Source organism: Lepisosteus oculatus, chromosome 9 (assembly GCF_040954835.1).
Source record: "Lepisosteus oculatus isolate fLepOcu1 chromosome 9, fLepOcu1.hap2, whole genome shotgun sequence".
In the NCBI taxonomy this organism is placed as follows: domain Eukaryota; kingdom Metazoa; phylum Chordata; class Actinopteri; order Semionotiformes; family Lepisosteidae; genus Lepisosteus; species Lepisosteus oculatus.
In genome coordinates this window covers 46,034,675-46,052,280 of record NC_090704.1, presented here as the reverse complement: position 1 = coordinate 46,052,280, position 17,606 = coordinate 46,034,675, and the positions used below count along the sequence as shown (strand labels likewise).

The 17,606-nt window shown below is 44.1% G+C and overlaps 1 protein-coding gene across 2 annotated transcripts in view; it reads left to right on the top strand.

Annotated features, from left to right (window-relative positions):
* The window catches only part of prkcab (protein kinase C, alpha, b), a 188,537-nt gene that overhangs the window by 157,196 nt on the left and 13,735 nt on the right, over positions 1-17,606 (top strand). For both annotated transcript variants that reach the window (XM_069194637.1, XM_069194636.1), the window contains 3 exons: positions 6,670-6,750; positions 10,279-10,386; positions 15,580-15,720. In XM_069194637.1, the coding sequence (XP_069050738.1) occupies positions 6,670-6,750; positions 10,279-10,386; positions 15,580-15,720 (330 nt within the window). The remainder of the gene's footprint in view (positions 1-6,669; positions 6,751-10,278; positions 10,387-15,579; positions 15,721-17,606) is intronic.

Below are 17,606 nucleotides of genomic sequence, written 5' to 3'. Positions count from 1 at the left end.
GCTTGCATAGGTTAATAATTTTTGAATGAAGTTTTACCATAAGACAAAATATTGTAAAGCACACACGTTCTTTGTTTTAATGTTTTGATAAATAATTAGGTGTAATAATAATGAGACAGCTTGATTGATCCACTTGTTAACGGGTATTCGGATCAGCACAGCAGAACCCCGGGAGAGTTGGAGAGCTTAGCGAGCAGCTTGTGTCTCCACCACGAGTCTTGCCTTCCATTTGCATATTGGAAACTCCTGCTGCAGGCAAGAGCTGCTTCACCGCCTGTTGACAGTGCTTGGGGGCGTCAATTTAGTTTGCAGCGTGGCACTCTGAAGGCAGGCATGGGAAATCCAGCGGGACAAATTAAATCTTCGCTGGAGCTCTCTTCCACTACAACACCCCGCTGGTCCACGCGGGTTTCCCTGGTGAACGGCAGTACGTTTGACTCTCGGAGTCTCGGCCAAGCGTGCCTGTCACGCTCGTGAACCGAGAGGGCGCATCGATATTCCGATCGGTGGAAAGATCGTCTCTTTCTTTTCTACTTGCACTCTAGGCAGCAGGGGGAAAAGCTTCAGCTCTGATCATTTCGAATGCGTTTTTTTTAGTCTCCCAGTCATCCCAGAAACGCGCTGTAGACGTGATTAAGGATTTTGTTGTTGTGTGCCCTCGATTTTGGGCTTGCCCTCATCTTTATTCGGTTCCTACACAGCTGAGCTCCTACACGGCCTTTAATTACTTTCCTGATTGGGCGTCTAAATTAAGATCCAAAAAGAAGAGCATGAGGCATCTTCCTGGCTGAAAGCATGATCCAGAACTGTCATTTCACATTAGGCCAATGAGAGCCTTCTGCTGCTGCTAACATGTACATGTATGACCATGTGGCCTGCCTGTCAGATAAGAAGCTGACTCCTGTCATTTCTTCTAATGGAATGAAAAAAGGTGAGGGAAGGAGAGCTTCAGGGGTCACAGTGTTTTCTTTAATTTAGTTCCAAGAGACAAAGATGAGTTAAAGGACAGTGAGGCACAGCTGCAGGCAGCTGTATGTGACTCCGTCTCTGTGAATACACAGCCTTCAGCTCATTCAGGCGGGAGAGCCCTTCGTTAATTGGAGAGTTTTCGTGAGGATGTCAAAGTCCGGTTGTCTGATGTACAGTAGTTTCTAAAAAGATCAGTTGTATCTTTCTCTAGTCTGTCTTTCACTTGCTCTGCCATCGTTACTTGGACTCGTGATCGATACACGCTTCAGCCCCAAATTCCCAAATCCCTTCTGGGTGGAGGCTCACTGGCTTCCCTTCAGTGGGAACCTGCTGTCGAGTACGGGGCTTTTGTGTTTCGTGTTTTGTATTTTGCAGGTCGTGGATAAGCTGAATTTCTTTCTTTCCCCAGAAATCCACAATGATAGTTTGTGTTTTGTTCTCTGGCTTCTTTTTTTTGTAGCAGCCCCTGCTTCACAATATGGCACAGGAAATGTAGCACCTGCAGTGTTTTGGGGGCGCTGCAGTAACTCCCGGCCTGCGCCCCACTCTTCTCTCCTTCGTGTGTGGGGGTGCATGCCAGATCTGTACCAGCGTGGGTCCTGGAGGTTTGAAGTGGGATTTGTTTGTCCGCGATCAGGCCTTTCCTAAGTCCCACACGTCTGCCTCCTCTTCCTGGGGGTCAGCTGCCACCTCGCTGTCTCACTGGGGCTGACCTCGGCCCTCCGGCCAGCGAGGCCCATCCCGGATTAGTGCTGATTCAATGAACACTTTTTTTTGGGGGGGGGGGGGCAGAATACAGGATATTGTGCAGAATAAAATGTTCAGAGCAGGCAAAGAGGCTTTTCCCCTAAGGACCTTTGACCATTATCTATTTATTTCATGTAGAAACAAGGGATTGTGTCACTGTGCCTTTGCTGCCTTTGCATTCTGAAACTCTCTGATCTGGTATTCGGAAGTGACTCACTTAGCAATCTGGATTTTAATTTCTCCATTTCTCCGCAGCTGTGCCGTAGTCCTGAAATAATACACTTCAGTCCCAGAGGAGATCAGGCTCTCTGGGATTACATTGTGTTCGTTTCGTTTTGTGACGTACAGTATTTCATTAGTTTTTTTTTGTTCTGCGTCATTGTGATTTCATATGGTTTGAATGGCAGGGGAGTAGAATTGAAATGTAGCAGTTCCTTGTAGTCTACTAATTGTATAAACTACAGTAATAATAAGTTATTCTATTACATTCCTACTTGTTCTCTTTTATACTATTATTATAATGTATTCAGGATTTCATACAGAGTTTTCAGCCGAAGTGCCCAAAGGTTCAGCCCAGATCCTTGATGAATCGGAGAGAGGAGTTTACCTGCCATATGTCATACACATTGGGATTCTTATTCACACTGTTCTCCTGGGACGTGGACAGTACGATAGACAGCGCCGCACAGTGTGCACAGTACATTACTGAACAGTATATAACAAATAAAATGACAGGAAACAAGTGAAAAGAGCGGAGTTCCTGACCCCTGAACGTGCTGTCAGTTTTGCCGAGAGGATTAACTGATAATTAGATCGTTGTTTTTGTGCCCAGTAGATGAGCCACAGATTCCCCTTTCCCTGTGGCCCCTATGCAGTGCAGCATGTCTTGTCCTCCATAACTGTTTGTGATCTGCGCAGTAATAATAACAATTCCTTACACTTACTGTATGTAGCACTTTTCTGGACACTCCTCTCAAAGTGCTTTACAGGTAATGGGGATCCCCTCCACCATCCCCTGTATGCGTGCCAGTACTCCAGTACCACCATCAGTGGGGAGGAGAGCAGAGTTATGAAGCCAGTTCAGAGATGGGGATTATGAGGAGGCCATGAATGGTAAAGCCATTTGGCCAGGACACCAGGGTAATGCCCCTACTCCTTTAGAGATAAACCCGGGGATTTTTAATGATCACAGAGAGTCAGGACCTTAAATTTAACATCTCATCTGAAGGATGGCACCTTTTCACAGAATAGTGTCTCTGTCACCATACTGGGGCATTAGGACTCACTCAGACTGCAGGGTGAGCGCCCCCTACTGGCCCCACTAACACCGCTTCCAGCAGCACCCTTAGTTTTTCCCAGGAGTCTCCCATCCAGGTACTGGACAGACTCACACTTGCTGGGTGCCAGCTGTGAGTTGCAGGGTGATGTGGCTGATGGCTACATACAGTAGGTGTCCATGTGTCTCAGCTGAATCTGCAGAAGCCTGCTGCCGTGACCTTGTCAGTGCCTCTGTGGATTTTGAAAACGTGCATTGGGTTTTCATAGTCTTCTCATTGTCTAGTAGATTTCCGAAATGGGGACATACCGCACTGTTGGTGGTGATGGTCAGGGGGGGAACTACTTCCAAAATTAAAAACATGACAGCTGAAAAAACGCAGACTGAAGTCTGAAAACAGTCACTCATTGAGAGCTCACAATCAGTCGGGATGGTGCCTTTCAAACCGTCAGGGTATTATTCTGAGTCTTTTGTGCATCCTTCTTGTTTGCCGGGAAAGCTCATGTGCGATTTGTTCTGAACCATCAATTTGTTTAAAAGCGGTGAACAGATTGGAGGCCTTTTAGAAATTGGTTCTTGTTTGGTTTGTGTGGATTGTTGCTGCTGCTGCCTCCATCACAGGAGTGGTTCTCCTGCAGTGAGCTGCTTGGACTCCGAGGGCTGAGCTGGGTCTGAGATAAGGGTGTGTTTAGGAAGCGCAGGGTCCAGTGTTCTCGTCCTGATCTGCAGTGGGCTCACCCATCCTTCTGTCTGTACTGAGAGGTGGACAGAATGCTTTTATGAAAAACTGTGTAGTTAATAAATTGGTGTTGGTAATAATTCATGTGTGGTAGGAGTGGAAGTTGTTTGCTTTTTGATTAGTACAACAAATACATACCTGCTGGCAAATCTGTATTTTAAGAATAAATGATAGATTTCTGCAAATAGTTAAATAGTAAAAAATTAGTGATATGACATACTGTAAGCATCTATTTCAGTATTCGTAATTTTCATTCTTCTAATTCAGACATATTAGATGGACAATGGATTTTCAACTACAGTATATTGCAAATGACATAAAAAATACTGTATATATTGCCTATTGCTTACACTTTATCTTTGGTAAAATGTCTTTAATATATAGCATTTTTGTTACAAAGGCTGCAGTGTCCATTGCATAATTCTTTTTACACAAAAGACTTGTGGGCTTATTATTCTGCTTAGCAGGTTCTGTTCTTATTTCCTATGGGAAGGTGTTTCAAATTATATTTTTCTAGTCACTGTTGACTTCTTTTTATTAGGCCTGGAGATGCTACAGCTTCTCTTTGAATGAATGCTGCAGCTTTTGAGGATGTTTTGCATCACGTGGGAACATCTTGTATGCAGTGTATCTGAAAAGTACAAAGAAATCACTCCTCCAGAGTATTTGGCCCTGGTTCACCAAATCAGCTGCACTCAGGATCATCTCATTGATTTAATAAACTTTGGTCTGACTTTTCTCATCCCTGCAGCCCCTGCTAATATCTCATGAATCAGATGTGTCCCCAGCAATCAAATATCTGTGGAGTTCTTCTCTGGCTCAGTAAACCAGACTGTCCAATAGGAGTGTCCCAGTTCAATGCTGTGCACAAACACAGAGTGTGGCAGCTTCTTTGTGCCCAGTAAGCAAGTTAGCAGGTTAATGTAACATATTTCCTAGATTTTCACCTCTGTTTTTAATCTGAAAACTGTGTTGGCAGAATCAGAGCAGACGACAACAAGGATTAAGATCATAATTAGCTCAGCAGCCCCACTAAACCCAGTGTTTTCTTAGTCTTCTTTCTTCTTCTTCTTCTTCTTCTTCTTATTATTATAATATATAAATAAATATAAATGTATATATTATATAAATTAGCTGGGATTGGTCACTTGCAATGCCACTCTTCTTAGAGAGGTCTCTAAACATGGCTGTTGGTTTCTGAGTGTATTTGTGTTGTAATAAAGATGAAATTCATTAAGTTCATACTCAAACTGCACGGTAAAGGAAATACTTTAACGCCCGGAAAGAATGACCAGATTCTTTAATTAGGTTATTCCAGCCCTGATGTTACACACCTACAGGACTCCTTTCTATTTTGAGGCTGGAAAGGGAGATGCTGGAGTTCAGTAGTGAACTGCTGACGAGCTGGAGAGGGTGAATCTTGATGTGGCGCTGCAGCCCCGTGCAGCATCACTGCTTACGCCTGTCGTCGGCGGAGCAAAGCAAACTTTTATCTCACTGGAAACCTGGAGTCTCTTCCATGGGGAGCTGTCCCCCTAGATGGGAGTGTGTTTTCTGGGGGACCCACCCCTCCCAGAAGGGCTTCCTTTGGGGTTTAAAAATGTGAAACCAAATCCTGTAATTAACCAGCTGCACCAGAATCAGCTCGCCTTGCCACTGCGGTGTTTGCACACTTCGTGTGGTCAGTACCTGCAGGGAGTGAAGGGCCAGCTCTTACCTGCCTGGCGAGCTGCACATGCCCACTGCAGGTGACCTGTCCATCTGAAGCAGGTCCTCCTCCATCGTGCTTCTCCCCTGAGATAGAGGTCACAACCTGGACTCCATCTGATGATGTCATCCAGACTCCATCTGATGATGTCATTTCAACCACACATGCAGGCCGTGACTGGCTGAGACACTAGGGATCCCCTAATCAACTGAATTTGTCACAAATGTTTCCAATGAGCGGGAAGATATGGGTCCAGTCACGCTTTGTAATTATGCTAGGTCCTTGGAGAGCAGTAAGGGGATTTATAATTAACACTTCGGAGTGATTATGTGAACGTGATTGAATAATTTACAAGTCTAATACTCTCTTGCTGTTAATAAATGTCACAGCCATGAACCCCTGACTGAGGGAATCCTGTTAGCTGGGTGTGCCATGATAATCTGTGAGTTGCACAGTAGTGGGCAGATGGCAGACTCCCCTGTTTGTCCCTCATGACTCAGTAATACAGTCTGTGGCCTGATGCTTTATGCTTTACATTTTATGACTCTGTCAAACAGGACTGTTTGACATCAGTCTTCCTGATACAGAAATGTAGAGTTTCTCACAGGGTGACATAAAGTGTGTAATTCTACTCCTTAGTTACATATCAACCTTTAATAGATGGTTTTGTTAACCACCACATGTCTGAGGACCACCAGAGCCCAGCTTGCCCGGCTGTGCAGATCTGTGTCTGACTCAGACTGGCACAGCCTGTATTATTTTGACTTTTTTGTACTTGTAGTCAATTTCACATTTCCAAAATGTACCAATTATTTAAAGATGCCCTCCATCTGCAATTTCAGTATGAAACATCAAACTGCCGCCTCGAGATCACTTTGAGGCTAAGAGTTGCAAATGGATTCTGGCTTCATTATTTTTGTGTGCAGCAGATGTTACACTGTCTGTGTGCTCTGTTTGACCTGAATTTCAGGTCAAAGTAACTTTCTTAAGAAATGTTGAACAGCCAGTCTTAACCAATCCAGGAATTATCAGCAGAAACAGCACTGAAAATATGCAAAGGAAATCGTTCTGGTCTAAGACCTCCACACCCTGCCAAAACTACATACAGTGGAGGGGTGGGGCTGATGGAGAAGACAGGGTTCTGGTTGTTTTACATTGCTCTTTTAATTCGTGATAGGTTGCGTCTGAAAAACGCAGTGAAGTGACAGTGTTTCTCCGCTCCTCCCCCAGATCATCGCATACCAGCCCTACGGGAGGTCAGTGGACTGGTGGGCCTATGGCGTGCTGCTGTACGAGATGCTGGCTGGGCAGGTGAGGTCCGAACTCGTCTGCAACCTTTCCTTTTGGATGATTTGACGACGACGACGATGATGATGATGACGAAGCAGCCTTATTTTATCAGGACAAAAAAATGACCATTCAAACTCGGGGTCGTTGACGTTCCGTGAAAACGGAATACCCCCAGCAGGGGACCGCTGAAGGGGTCACCCCCCCTCCCCTCACGGTTCGCCCCTCGGGTTCCGGGAGGCGGCGCCGGTCTGCGGCAGAGGCCCGGGAATCCCCCCCCAGCTCCAGCAGGTCCGGTATCGACCCGGGTGCCTCCATACCTCCACCGCATCCATAGAGGCCATGGCTTGGCCATTATCTGATGGCCTGCAGAAATCGTTTGGCTCCAGGGAGCCGAATGGATTCACTGACGAGGCCGACCAGCTGGATGCAAAGGAACAGTTTATACTCTAGATACAGAAGGGCACTGATACGTGAAGACTTATAATAATAAACTTTATTTTATATGGCACCTTTATAAGTGGCTTCTCAAAGCGTTTTACAGAATGACAAAAGCAATAAATAAAAAATACACAAGATAAAACACAATTACAATACACAGAGGAGACCATGGATGGTGGTACTAAATACAGTAGGAGCAGAGGGGTGAAGAATGGAGCCAGTTAAGTAAAGGCTCTTCTGAAGAAGAGGGTTTTGAGTCTGGATTTGAAGGAGTTTATAGAAGGTAAATCACTGATATCCTTGGGAGAGACTTCCAGAGCTTGGGGGCATAACAGGAGAAAGCCCTGTCACCCCTAGAGTGTAGACGGGCTTGGGGGACAGACAGGAGACCAGAGTTAGAAGAGTGAAGGTTGCGAGGTGGGGAGTAGGGCGATAATAGTTCGGACAGGTACTGAGGTTAGTAAACATTGCTTCAAATGTGCCCATACTGTACTGACCTGCTCTTCAAAACACACCGGCTCACAAAGATTTAGTTCTTACTTTTCATTTATGAGTCTCAATGAACGTGAGAGAGCCTTAAAGAGAGTCTTTTTGCTTAATTTCCTTCACAGACGCAGCCTTGAAGTGTTGGGTTTTGGGAGAGGTCGCACACAGTATATATGTAAATAGATTCATTTTACAGGCAAAACAGAATAATCTTTTGTGTGCTTCTGTATAACTTATTGTCCTTTTTGTTACACTTAACAAAGAAGTATTTGATCATTCTGGTCGTAAAGTGCCTCTGGTAAGGAAGGCATTTGTTCAGCTTTATATAGGATGTTGTCAGTGCTCCAGGAGAAGCAGGAGGCTTCTGTGGCTTGGGGTTTTTGTGTCAGCAGACTTTCTTTTATCATATGCAGTGAATGGAGAGAGAGGGCAGTAATGGCTTTAGCCCAAGGAGCTCTCATCGTGAAGCCGGTACAGTGATGGAAAGGACTGCGACCTGCTCCTGTCAGACACACAGAGGAAAAACACATTTCTTATCTCGCCCTGCTTTGTTGCTGAGAAGCCATTGTTTCAGTGTCCTTTCTGACTCGCTGCCTCTGTTTCTTTCCTTCTGTTATTCTTTTCCATGGCTACTTCATTAGTCTTTCTCTTGATGTTTCTTGGTAATTTCGAGTGCGGAGGTCAGGCTTTTATCTTCATGCATATGCAGCACACTGTGTGAGTGAAGGAATGACTTTGGTGCACAGCAATATCGGTGCAGGCTGCTAGGTGAGATTTTTCTTTTTCCACTCCTGGCTTTGTTTAAAATGTAGAATAAGAGGAATAAGCATTTTGTTTATCTTAATAAGATGATAATTCAGTGCATTTCTGTAGCACCTTTAATCCCAAAGGATGCCAAATTGCTTTCTACTGTGTATGTATATATAGTAGGAGACCCACTGCATCCAGCACTGAGTCTCCTGCCTAGTTGATGCAAGGGAAGATGGTCACCTAGTGGTTGACCAACACCAGCAGCAACCTGATTTTCTTCCCCTGTCCCAGTACTGACCACACCCAGCCCCACGGAGCCACTGGGATCTGATCCACCAGTGTGGCTGTCTGCTCTTGGGTACCCATTTCCAAATCCCGCTCAGACTGCAGTAGAATATGCATTTTGGCCCCATGGCTTCCGTGAATCTCGGTTATTAGTTCCACTTGTCTTATTTCAGCATATGCAAGCACGTGAATTTAAAGTGGCAGCTATTTTGCATGCTCCTGTGGCTGTTTTTCTGAACGTGCCTGGCTCAAAATAGTTACTGAGCCTCGTTAACCATGTCAGAAGGCACTAGTAGTTACTCCTGAGAGCGGTGTGGGCTTGCTGGCTTGACACATGACAGGGATTTCACTCCCCTCAGCACTGCCTGCTTCGTGGAATCAGCCACCCTGCCACATTTAAAGCAACACTGCAGCCTCTGAGACAGGAATGCTGTCCTGAAGGATTCATTGTTTGCCTTTTTTTTAACTGTTTTCATGCACTGGAGATGGGTCAGGTCTAATTCAATTCACGAAAGGGCTAACACTGCTGCTCTCAGTAGCTTACTGTATGTGGTTCTGCAGTCCATACCTATGGCGCCCCCTGGGGGGAGAGGTTGTCTGTGCACCCAGTGCATAATCGGCTGGACTGGGACAAAACAAAGGGATGAACTTGTTAGCTTTTCTGTTTCAGGCTTTAGCACCTGTCTCTACTTCAAATACTGATGAACACATTTTCCTGGACAACATTTGGTCTAATTAATTCAGACCGAAATCCTAATCATGAAATTTTCCACTTCAGTTTTCTTTATGGAGTCTGCCTGCTTCCTGGTTAACAATCCTGCATGAAGGTAGCCTCTCAGGCCTAGAGAACATCATGAACATTTTCTTGTCTGTGTTTTGGGAGCACCCGTATGCTTGCCGTGCCCCTATCGTAGCTGTGTGATGCTCGTTTCTTTCGACTGGAAACATGGAGGAGTCGTCCTCAGCTTGCTCTTACAGTATGCTCCCCGCTTTTGAAATTTCGAATTTAATAAAAGGTACTGAACTGGGGCTGAAAGTAAGTTTTGTGAAGAGCGAATAGTACCCGTGTGCGCGCGTATTCTCGTCGGATTCGGCACCAAGCCAGAGTTAGTCGGAGCTGAGAGGGGCAGAAGGAAAGTGAAGACAGCTTGAAATCACCCCAAAAAGCAACATAGATCCAAGGGAAGATTCCCATCTGGGCCTGATGGGCATCCATATTGACCGAACGGTCTCTGAAAGCAGATTTCAAAGACCCGGACAGGGAGAGACTGAGTGCAACAGTTATTCTTTCACACTTGGTTGCACAGCCTTTGTCAACCTCAACACTGTTAATGTGCTGTAATGTTGATAGTACGACAGTTCACTTCGACTGTTCCTGTGACACAGCAAACATGATTCTGACTTTAACCACGGTTTGTGGACAACAGCAACATCCACAAGCTCTGTTGCTCACCTCTGCGTAAGGCCATAAGGCGGAAGCCAAGAGCGATTCATTTTCTTACATTTTAATCTTGTGGTCATATTGCAGGTGGCGTTTAAATGCTAGGTTTTTTACGATCTCCAATATTCTATTTTGCTCTTTTGTTTTAGCCCCCTTTCGATGGAGAAGACGAAGACGAGCTCTTCCAGTCCATCATGGAGCACAACGTGTCTTATCCGAAGTCCCTGTCCAAGGAGGCAGTGTCTATCTGCAAGGGTGTAAGTCTCCGGTCTGCTCCCCTGGGACACACGGGCTCTGTCACTCTGTCTGTTACCACCAGGCACATGAAAGCATATTTCAAACAGCGAGTAAGTTTTGTGGAAAAGCAAAATGTCAGAATTTTGCTGAAAATGATCATGCTATTGGCACCATCAGGAGCATGGGAGGAAGTCTCAGTGTAGGATGTATGGACACACCTGGGTTAGATATCAGACTCCCATTGCATAGCATAGCCAGTGGAGCCAGTCCAGGTTTTAACTGCAACCTTCTATGTGTCTGAGCCAGTTCTTCGGGCTCGAAATTTGGGGATTCTGATTTTAAATCAATACGTACAGGCCAAAATGAACAGGTGATGAAAATAAAGTTAATAAAGTACAGTATTTGCGCTTTCCTGCATCTGAGCCCACAGCTGTTTGAAAGTGAAACTAATTAAATCCGCTCTGCTCGTAGGAACTAGGCACTGTGAGTGAGATCACTGGCAGATAAAAGGAGGAAAGATCTCTTTCCTTCGTGGATCACCTTCTTACTCTCATTTTGCTTCATCTAGAAGGAGGGAGATGATGGGTCTAAGTGCTGTTACCTTAACTGCAATGTCAGTCTGAGTCTTTATTCATTCCACATGCACTGACGTTTCCCAGCTTTGAATATTTAAACACAGGGAGAACTCATTTCATTTTCCTTCATGGAAAGTTGTAGGTTTATTTTTGGTGTTGCTGTAGTATATATTTTTTAACGCCCGGGCTCAGACCTCAACTTGCCAAGCCATTTACTGTATGTCAAAAGATGATTGGCTTCTAATCTCACACATATCCTCACTCCCTCTAAAAATCCATACTGTCTTCTGTGCTTTCTCACACACATAAAAATCTCAAACCTGCTTAAAAGGGTCAGCAGCAGTTGTGTGCAAGCTGTCTAAAAAGAAGCACTAAAAATGTACAGTATACACCTACATTCCAGCCTTGACATGTCTCTCAGCATCTAAATCCTCCTCTGACTCAAACGTTGCATTCAAGCTCATTGTGTTGTGTATGGATCAATAGAAATTTGTTTGAGCTCATAGAAAAACAGATGTCATCATGTAATTCTTTTGCATTACATGTTGTGTTTTGCGTCAGTGTTTGACGCTGCTGTATTAATGAAACTGTTGCCCGGCGACTGCAAAGGAGCACCTGGAATTTATCTCTCTGAAATGTATTACGTACCTTCAGGGACAGGGTGATGAAGACAGCAGGCAGAAGGCTTTTAATGGCTGGCTGTGTGCCGAACCTGGGAGTCAGATAGATGTGTAACTGTCAGAGCTGTCAGATGCACTGATTCATGTCTCTGTAGTAATTTTACAAGAACGACAGGGTGTTTAAAAATCACCTTGTTACCAGTGGGGCTGCTCGTCGGAGGAGCAGTGAATGCAGGCACCTCCCTAAGTGATTGACCTTTGCTCTCCCAGGGCTGGGGCTGCACTGGGGCTCAGGTGTGCCCCCCTGTGCCAGCAGCTGCCAGTACACCTGTCAGAAACGCAAAGACTCAGCTTTAATTTGGCACTTTCTACTCAGAGCGGGGATTTCCTGTGGCAGTACACACTAATGAAAGACTGAAGCTGATTTTGGTTTTGACAGACAGACCAGTTGCAGGAAAAAATAAACTGCTGCAAAACAGAAGCTCAGGATTTCTGGATCTCTGAGCTGAGAGAGGCCTGTCCACAAGCCTGAGCTGGGCAATTGCAAGACCAGTGGCAGAGCTGGGTTTCTGAAGGGGAAGGTGATTTGCAAGAACAGGGTGGTATCATGTCCCCAGCATGCTTGCCCCAGATGGACACTGTCTCCATGGGGTTGTTCTTGAGGGCAGCAGGCATTGTGCCATTTGTGGTTTTCTCTAGTGCTTCATTTCAGGAGGGACAGACAATGGCCCCATGTGTAATGGCTTGACGTTAAATGAAATGAGGATTAAAAAAATTGCAGAGGAAGAAGTAAATATTAATGCCAATGGTGAAAAACTCCATGTTTCGGCTGTGGAGCCTTCTTTAGGTGTTGGACAAAATGTTGTGTTTCTCCTTTCTATTTGAACCTTTACTCGTTTCTGCACAGCCGGTGCATGCTGACGCAGCTCCCCACTCGTACGCTATCAAAAAAATCGCAGTTGTCTTTAGCCCACTTGGGCCCTCCCCCTAAACTGAGCCGAACAACGGAGCAGGGCGCGTCAGCAAAGTGTGCTGGGAGGGAATACTGCAGTCCAGTATGTCCACCCTAGTGAGAGGAGATTGGCGAGAGTCGGCTGTTGTCTTTGTCCAGTAATTGCGAACAGATGGAGTGTTACATTCCACTTGTTTTTAAGCAGGTGGTCATTTAAGCAGACCCGTTCTGTGTATCCTGTAGGGCCACAGGACTCTTGACCCTGTTGCTGCTGGACTGTGTAGATACTCAGGGCTTGTGCAGGACAGATAATATATGGAACCTGTCTGTCACTATACATTAGCTGCTGTTCAGAGCAGAACATTAAGCAATTCTGCATTATTTCTGCAAGGAGTTACAGACACCAAGCGAATTAAATTGCTATCAGGATTCTAATGTGACAGATAGACATGCTGCCTGTAATGACAGGTATTGCTTTGGACTTATTGTGATATTCATAGGCTATTTAATTTTCCTGAAAAGCAAAATATTTTTTTAATGCATATGCTGTACGACTGAAGCATTTTCTGCTGGAGTTTGTGGAAGTTTATCCTGGAATACCTCTCATGCAAAGAGATCTATTTATTATTTATTAGATTTTGAATGAAACATTCAGCAGTGCAATTTCACATAGATACCATCACTGGAATGTATTTATGGTATTTTAATAATATTGCAGTCATATCTTCATATGCACCAGGTTCTGTACAAGAACGTATATTATAATATTCAAAAACATTTTTATCTACTATTTTGCTACTACTCGTGCTCCTATTGGCTTTTCAAAATTAAAATTTGATTTTTTCCCCTTAAACCTGTCATGATGAACAAGCATTTCTGCTTGATATTAAGCCTTTTTTTGCAGTTCTTGCCCAGGAAGGGCAGGGTTTTATTTTGGAGGGTATTGCGAGCTGTGTCTGCAGGCTGGGGAGTGGAGAGAGGCGAAACAGACGTTTCCTGCGGACCCCATGAGTCCCAGAATGTTTACATTCTGTTCATGTTGAATGTGGACGTCTTTGGCTGTGTTGCCATTCATAGTCGGGCGGAAATGAGAGAGGCAGGCTCATCTGTATTCATTTGCATTATCAAGCAAAAGCCACAGAGCTCCAGGTGTCACACATTAGTGATGTCTTTTAATGAATATATAGTACATAGTGTGGCTTTGACCCAGAAGCAAGCATTGTGTTAAAAAGAAAATGACTGATTTGTATTTCTGAGAGTCCCATCACCATGGTTCACTGCTCGGCGCTGAAGTGATAAAGTCGATGTGGTAGCTGCTGTCTGGGCTGTGGTGAGTTTTCCCTCTCCGAATCAGGAATTTAGAGCACTTTAGAAAAGTAATTGTAAAACGTTTCAAAGGGCAAATCAAGTCAATGACAATTCCAGGTGAGCAAAAGACTTACTTTAAAAAGTAGGTCAGTCACTTTTTGAAAGTTATCTCTATTTTACTTAGAAATGGAGAAAGTGCAGCAAATTATTTATCTATAAATAGATATGGAGAATTCAATAATGATAGACACATTCTTTTCCTGAATTAAATTGGACACTGTTTCTTCACTACTGTCTGGTTCTTATCTGAGACATAAATGTATTTGGAATTTGTGCCTGCACAAAAGAACAATCTGACTTTTTTAATAAGCATATGATTACCATTTGAAAAGTTCCCTGGATGTTACAATACAAAGAAAACAATGGAATCTTTAATTGACTAAAGTGATTTGAACAAGGCCTTTCGATGCCCCAGTCCTACATGAAATGCACCTCTCGTTACTTAACCTTTTTTCTAACCACATAATTCTAATATTTATGCATGGATACGAGCACTTAAATTATTTATAGGACTTTACATTCTTAGAAGTCCGAGTTCTGGTCTTGCAGTTGCTGGGTGACTGATTCATTCCCCTGCAAGAATTCAAAGCCACGCAGGAGGCTGTGTAGCTCCCAATTACAACAAATGCTACAGCAGGATTTGATCAGACCTAGCCTTTGTGAGGCATGCCAGGGAATTGGGTAATGCTTTAAAATAACTGTAATAAATGAATCATAATTCCATTTTGAACGGTGCATGAGCATTTAATGACCTCATTGAAATGCATGGACAGGATGCGTCAGGATTATTTCAGATTAACACTTCCTACAGCCTTTAAATTCATATCATACCATATTAACATACAGTATAACATAGAGTGATCCATGGTGAATACTCACATTTCACTAAACATCAACTGCAGATGTGACACAGGAGGTTTTATGCGTCTATTTAAATGACTTGAGACAAACTGTCCAACGACATTATTAAAGTTGATTCCACTGGATCGCAGAAGATGAGCTAGAGCTAACAGCTACCTGTACTGTGAATGAGATCCCTGAGTCCATTTTCTCCTACTGAGCCAAATTGCTTCCTTTGTAATTGTAACCTTTCTTAGGCCCTGCTTATGTCCTTTACTGTACTGTAGCTCAGGTCTTCGGTGAATTAGTCAAACATGATCAACCATATGAACATTCAGAATTAAGTTAAATGAGTCTGTTTGGCAAGCTTGTTAGATGACTGGTAGTTGGCTGATCTGAGTTTCTTGAAAGAGTTCAGAGAATCTGCCTCCAGCTGCATGCTGTAACTGGGATGCTTGTTCTAAGCTTCCACTATCCTTCGTGGAAACCAGTGTCCTAGCGGTCTTGGCCTTAGACTTTTTGTTAACATCCCTTTGTGTCTCCTGGTCAGTTTTCCATTTGCAGCAGCAACAGGTTTGTAATAAGATTAAATGAAGCCCTAGAAAACAGCTGCAGCCCTCAAAGCCTGTGTGTTTCCGATAAGACATTGATTAAAGCAAAGCTGTTCATTGACACCGGGGTAGTGAGGGAGTTCAGTGAGATGATGTGAACTTCAGCTCTGCATGACCCACCCCTGACACCGGACTGCACGCTGCTGGTGTCGGCCTTCTGCGACGCTGGGTTGGTGTGAGGCCGCGTGCACCTGTGTCGTGTATGGTCGTGTGCCTGAGCCTGCTGCCTGTGTGTCTGCCTCTGCAGCTCATGACCAAGCACCCCTCCAAGAGGCTGGGTTGCGGGCCAGAGGGCGAGCGAGACATCAAGGAGCACGCCTTCTTCCGCAGGATCGACTGGGACCGGCTGGAGAACCGCGATATCCAGCCGCCCTTCAAGCCCAAAGTGGTAAGTACCCCCCGCCGTCAGCTCTCCTCTGCTGGGCATCACCCTCGTCTTCCAAGCTTCTGGGATCAGCCCCTCACATCTCTTGTAGCTGATGATGCTGTTTGCATGCAGAGCTCCAGCCTTCCCACTCTCTGGGAAAAGGACCCCACAGAAAAAAAAACATGAAGCAGGTCTAGTTAGCTCTAACAAACCTGTTATCTTTAAATAAAATTAAAATGGCTTTCTGTAGCAATTCAGTTAATTGTAATTTAGTAGGTCAATTAATGGATTAAATCATTAGAAGCAACGCCATGATTTGCATATAATGTTTCCTTTCGTGTTATGGGTTTAATAGACACGATAGATTTATTGTGGTACGTAAAAAAGCAATGCTGCAAATACAGCTCTCCTCGATGCTTCCAGACAGTGTCTCCACCCCAAATTCTCTCACCTGACAATGCAGCTGCAGTGTGTTATACAGGATATTTACTGGCAAGGGTTCATCTACCTGCTCGAGAGTTTTTATGCTTAGCCTCAACACAGCAGTACTTCCCAGAGAACCTTTTTTTTACAATCATATATATATATATTAAATATTAAATTACAACATCATAAATATATTAAATACATGTGTATGCATGCATGTATTTCAATTATTATTTGCTTCCTTTCAGCTTCACTGTGTAAATGTCCCACAGCAATAGGCACAGTTTGACTGAGCTCCAGTCCCTCGCTCTTGCAGTTCACTCTCTCCTCCTTCTGTCGTCACTGGGTCTCCAGGGGCCACAGGAGAGGACTGCAAGTTGCACATGTTGTCACAGCAGTAGAACACTGAGTACAGCACAGAGCCGGGCAGGAGAAAGACCAAACGTGCTGCTACTGTTCCCAAACTGGTCAGAATTAACATAACGCTTCACCTGGAGGAACTTTGTTGTGGGGTTAATTTTCTATTTGAAAAATTCTAAAGAAAATATATTCATGAGCGCATTCATTATTTTTAGTTGTGCTAATGCTCTGATTGTTCTAGGAAGGAAAGTTCCCTGTGCCTTTACTTGAAACAATAACAGTTTTTTCTTCAGAAAATCATGAAATCATTAAATGAAATTTCATTCTAATTATCATTGTTTTCATTTGCATTCAAAGCTCAATTATTATTGCTTTCTAAGGCTGAAATAATAAAAAGGTGTCTTTATAAGCGCACCCCAGGCAGAAACATTAATTAAATCTGAACCAATGTTCAAAGTGTTAGCAGGAAAATTCAAGTCATTCCCTGTTGCTTCTTCTCTTGTTTTACACAAGTAGGCAGCTCAAGGTACAAAATTATTTTTTGTACCTCCCCGTCTAGGAAAGAAATGACAGCTAGTAGATTTATCATTTTTAAGAGAAAAGACAGACAAAGTCAACACATCATTTTAGAAATACCATGCTCAGTTGTCTTTTTTTTAAAGTTTGAAAGCTTGATAATTATGTTTAGAATTGAATTGCTAGCTTTGCCACAGCAGTGTATTTAGCTGCCATTTTTAATCCCAAATAAAAGTGACATTCCATGTAGGCTTTGCATTTAAATCAGCAGGGAGAGTGTGGAAATGATTTTGTGTTGGTGTACAACCTCATTAATCACACTGACTAAAAGGCCCAATGTGTGCTCCTAAGCCGCTGTACACTGGCACACTAACAATGAGGTAGTTCACTCATTCACTCATGGAAGAGGTGTTAGTGGGGCCAGCAGGGGGCGCTCACCCTGTGGTCCATGTGGGTCCTAATGCCCCAGTATAGTGACGGGGACACTATACTGTAAACAGGCGCCGTCCTTCGGATGAGACGGAAAACCGAGGTCCTGACTCTCTGTGGTCATTAAAAATCCCAGGGCGCTTCTCGAAAAGAGTAGGGGTGTAACCCCGGTGTCC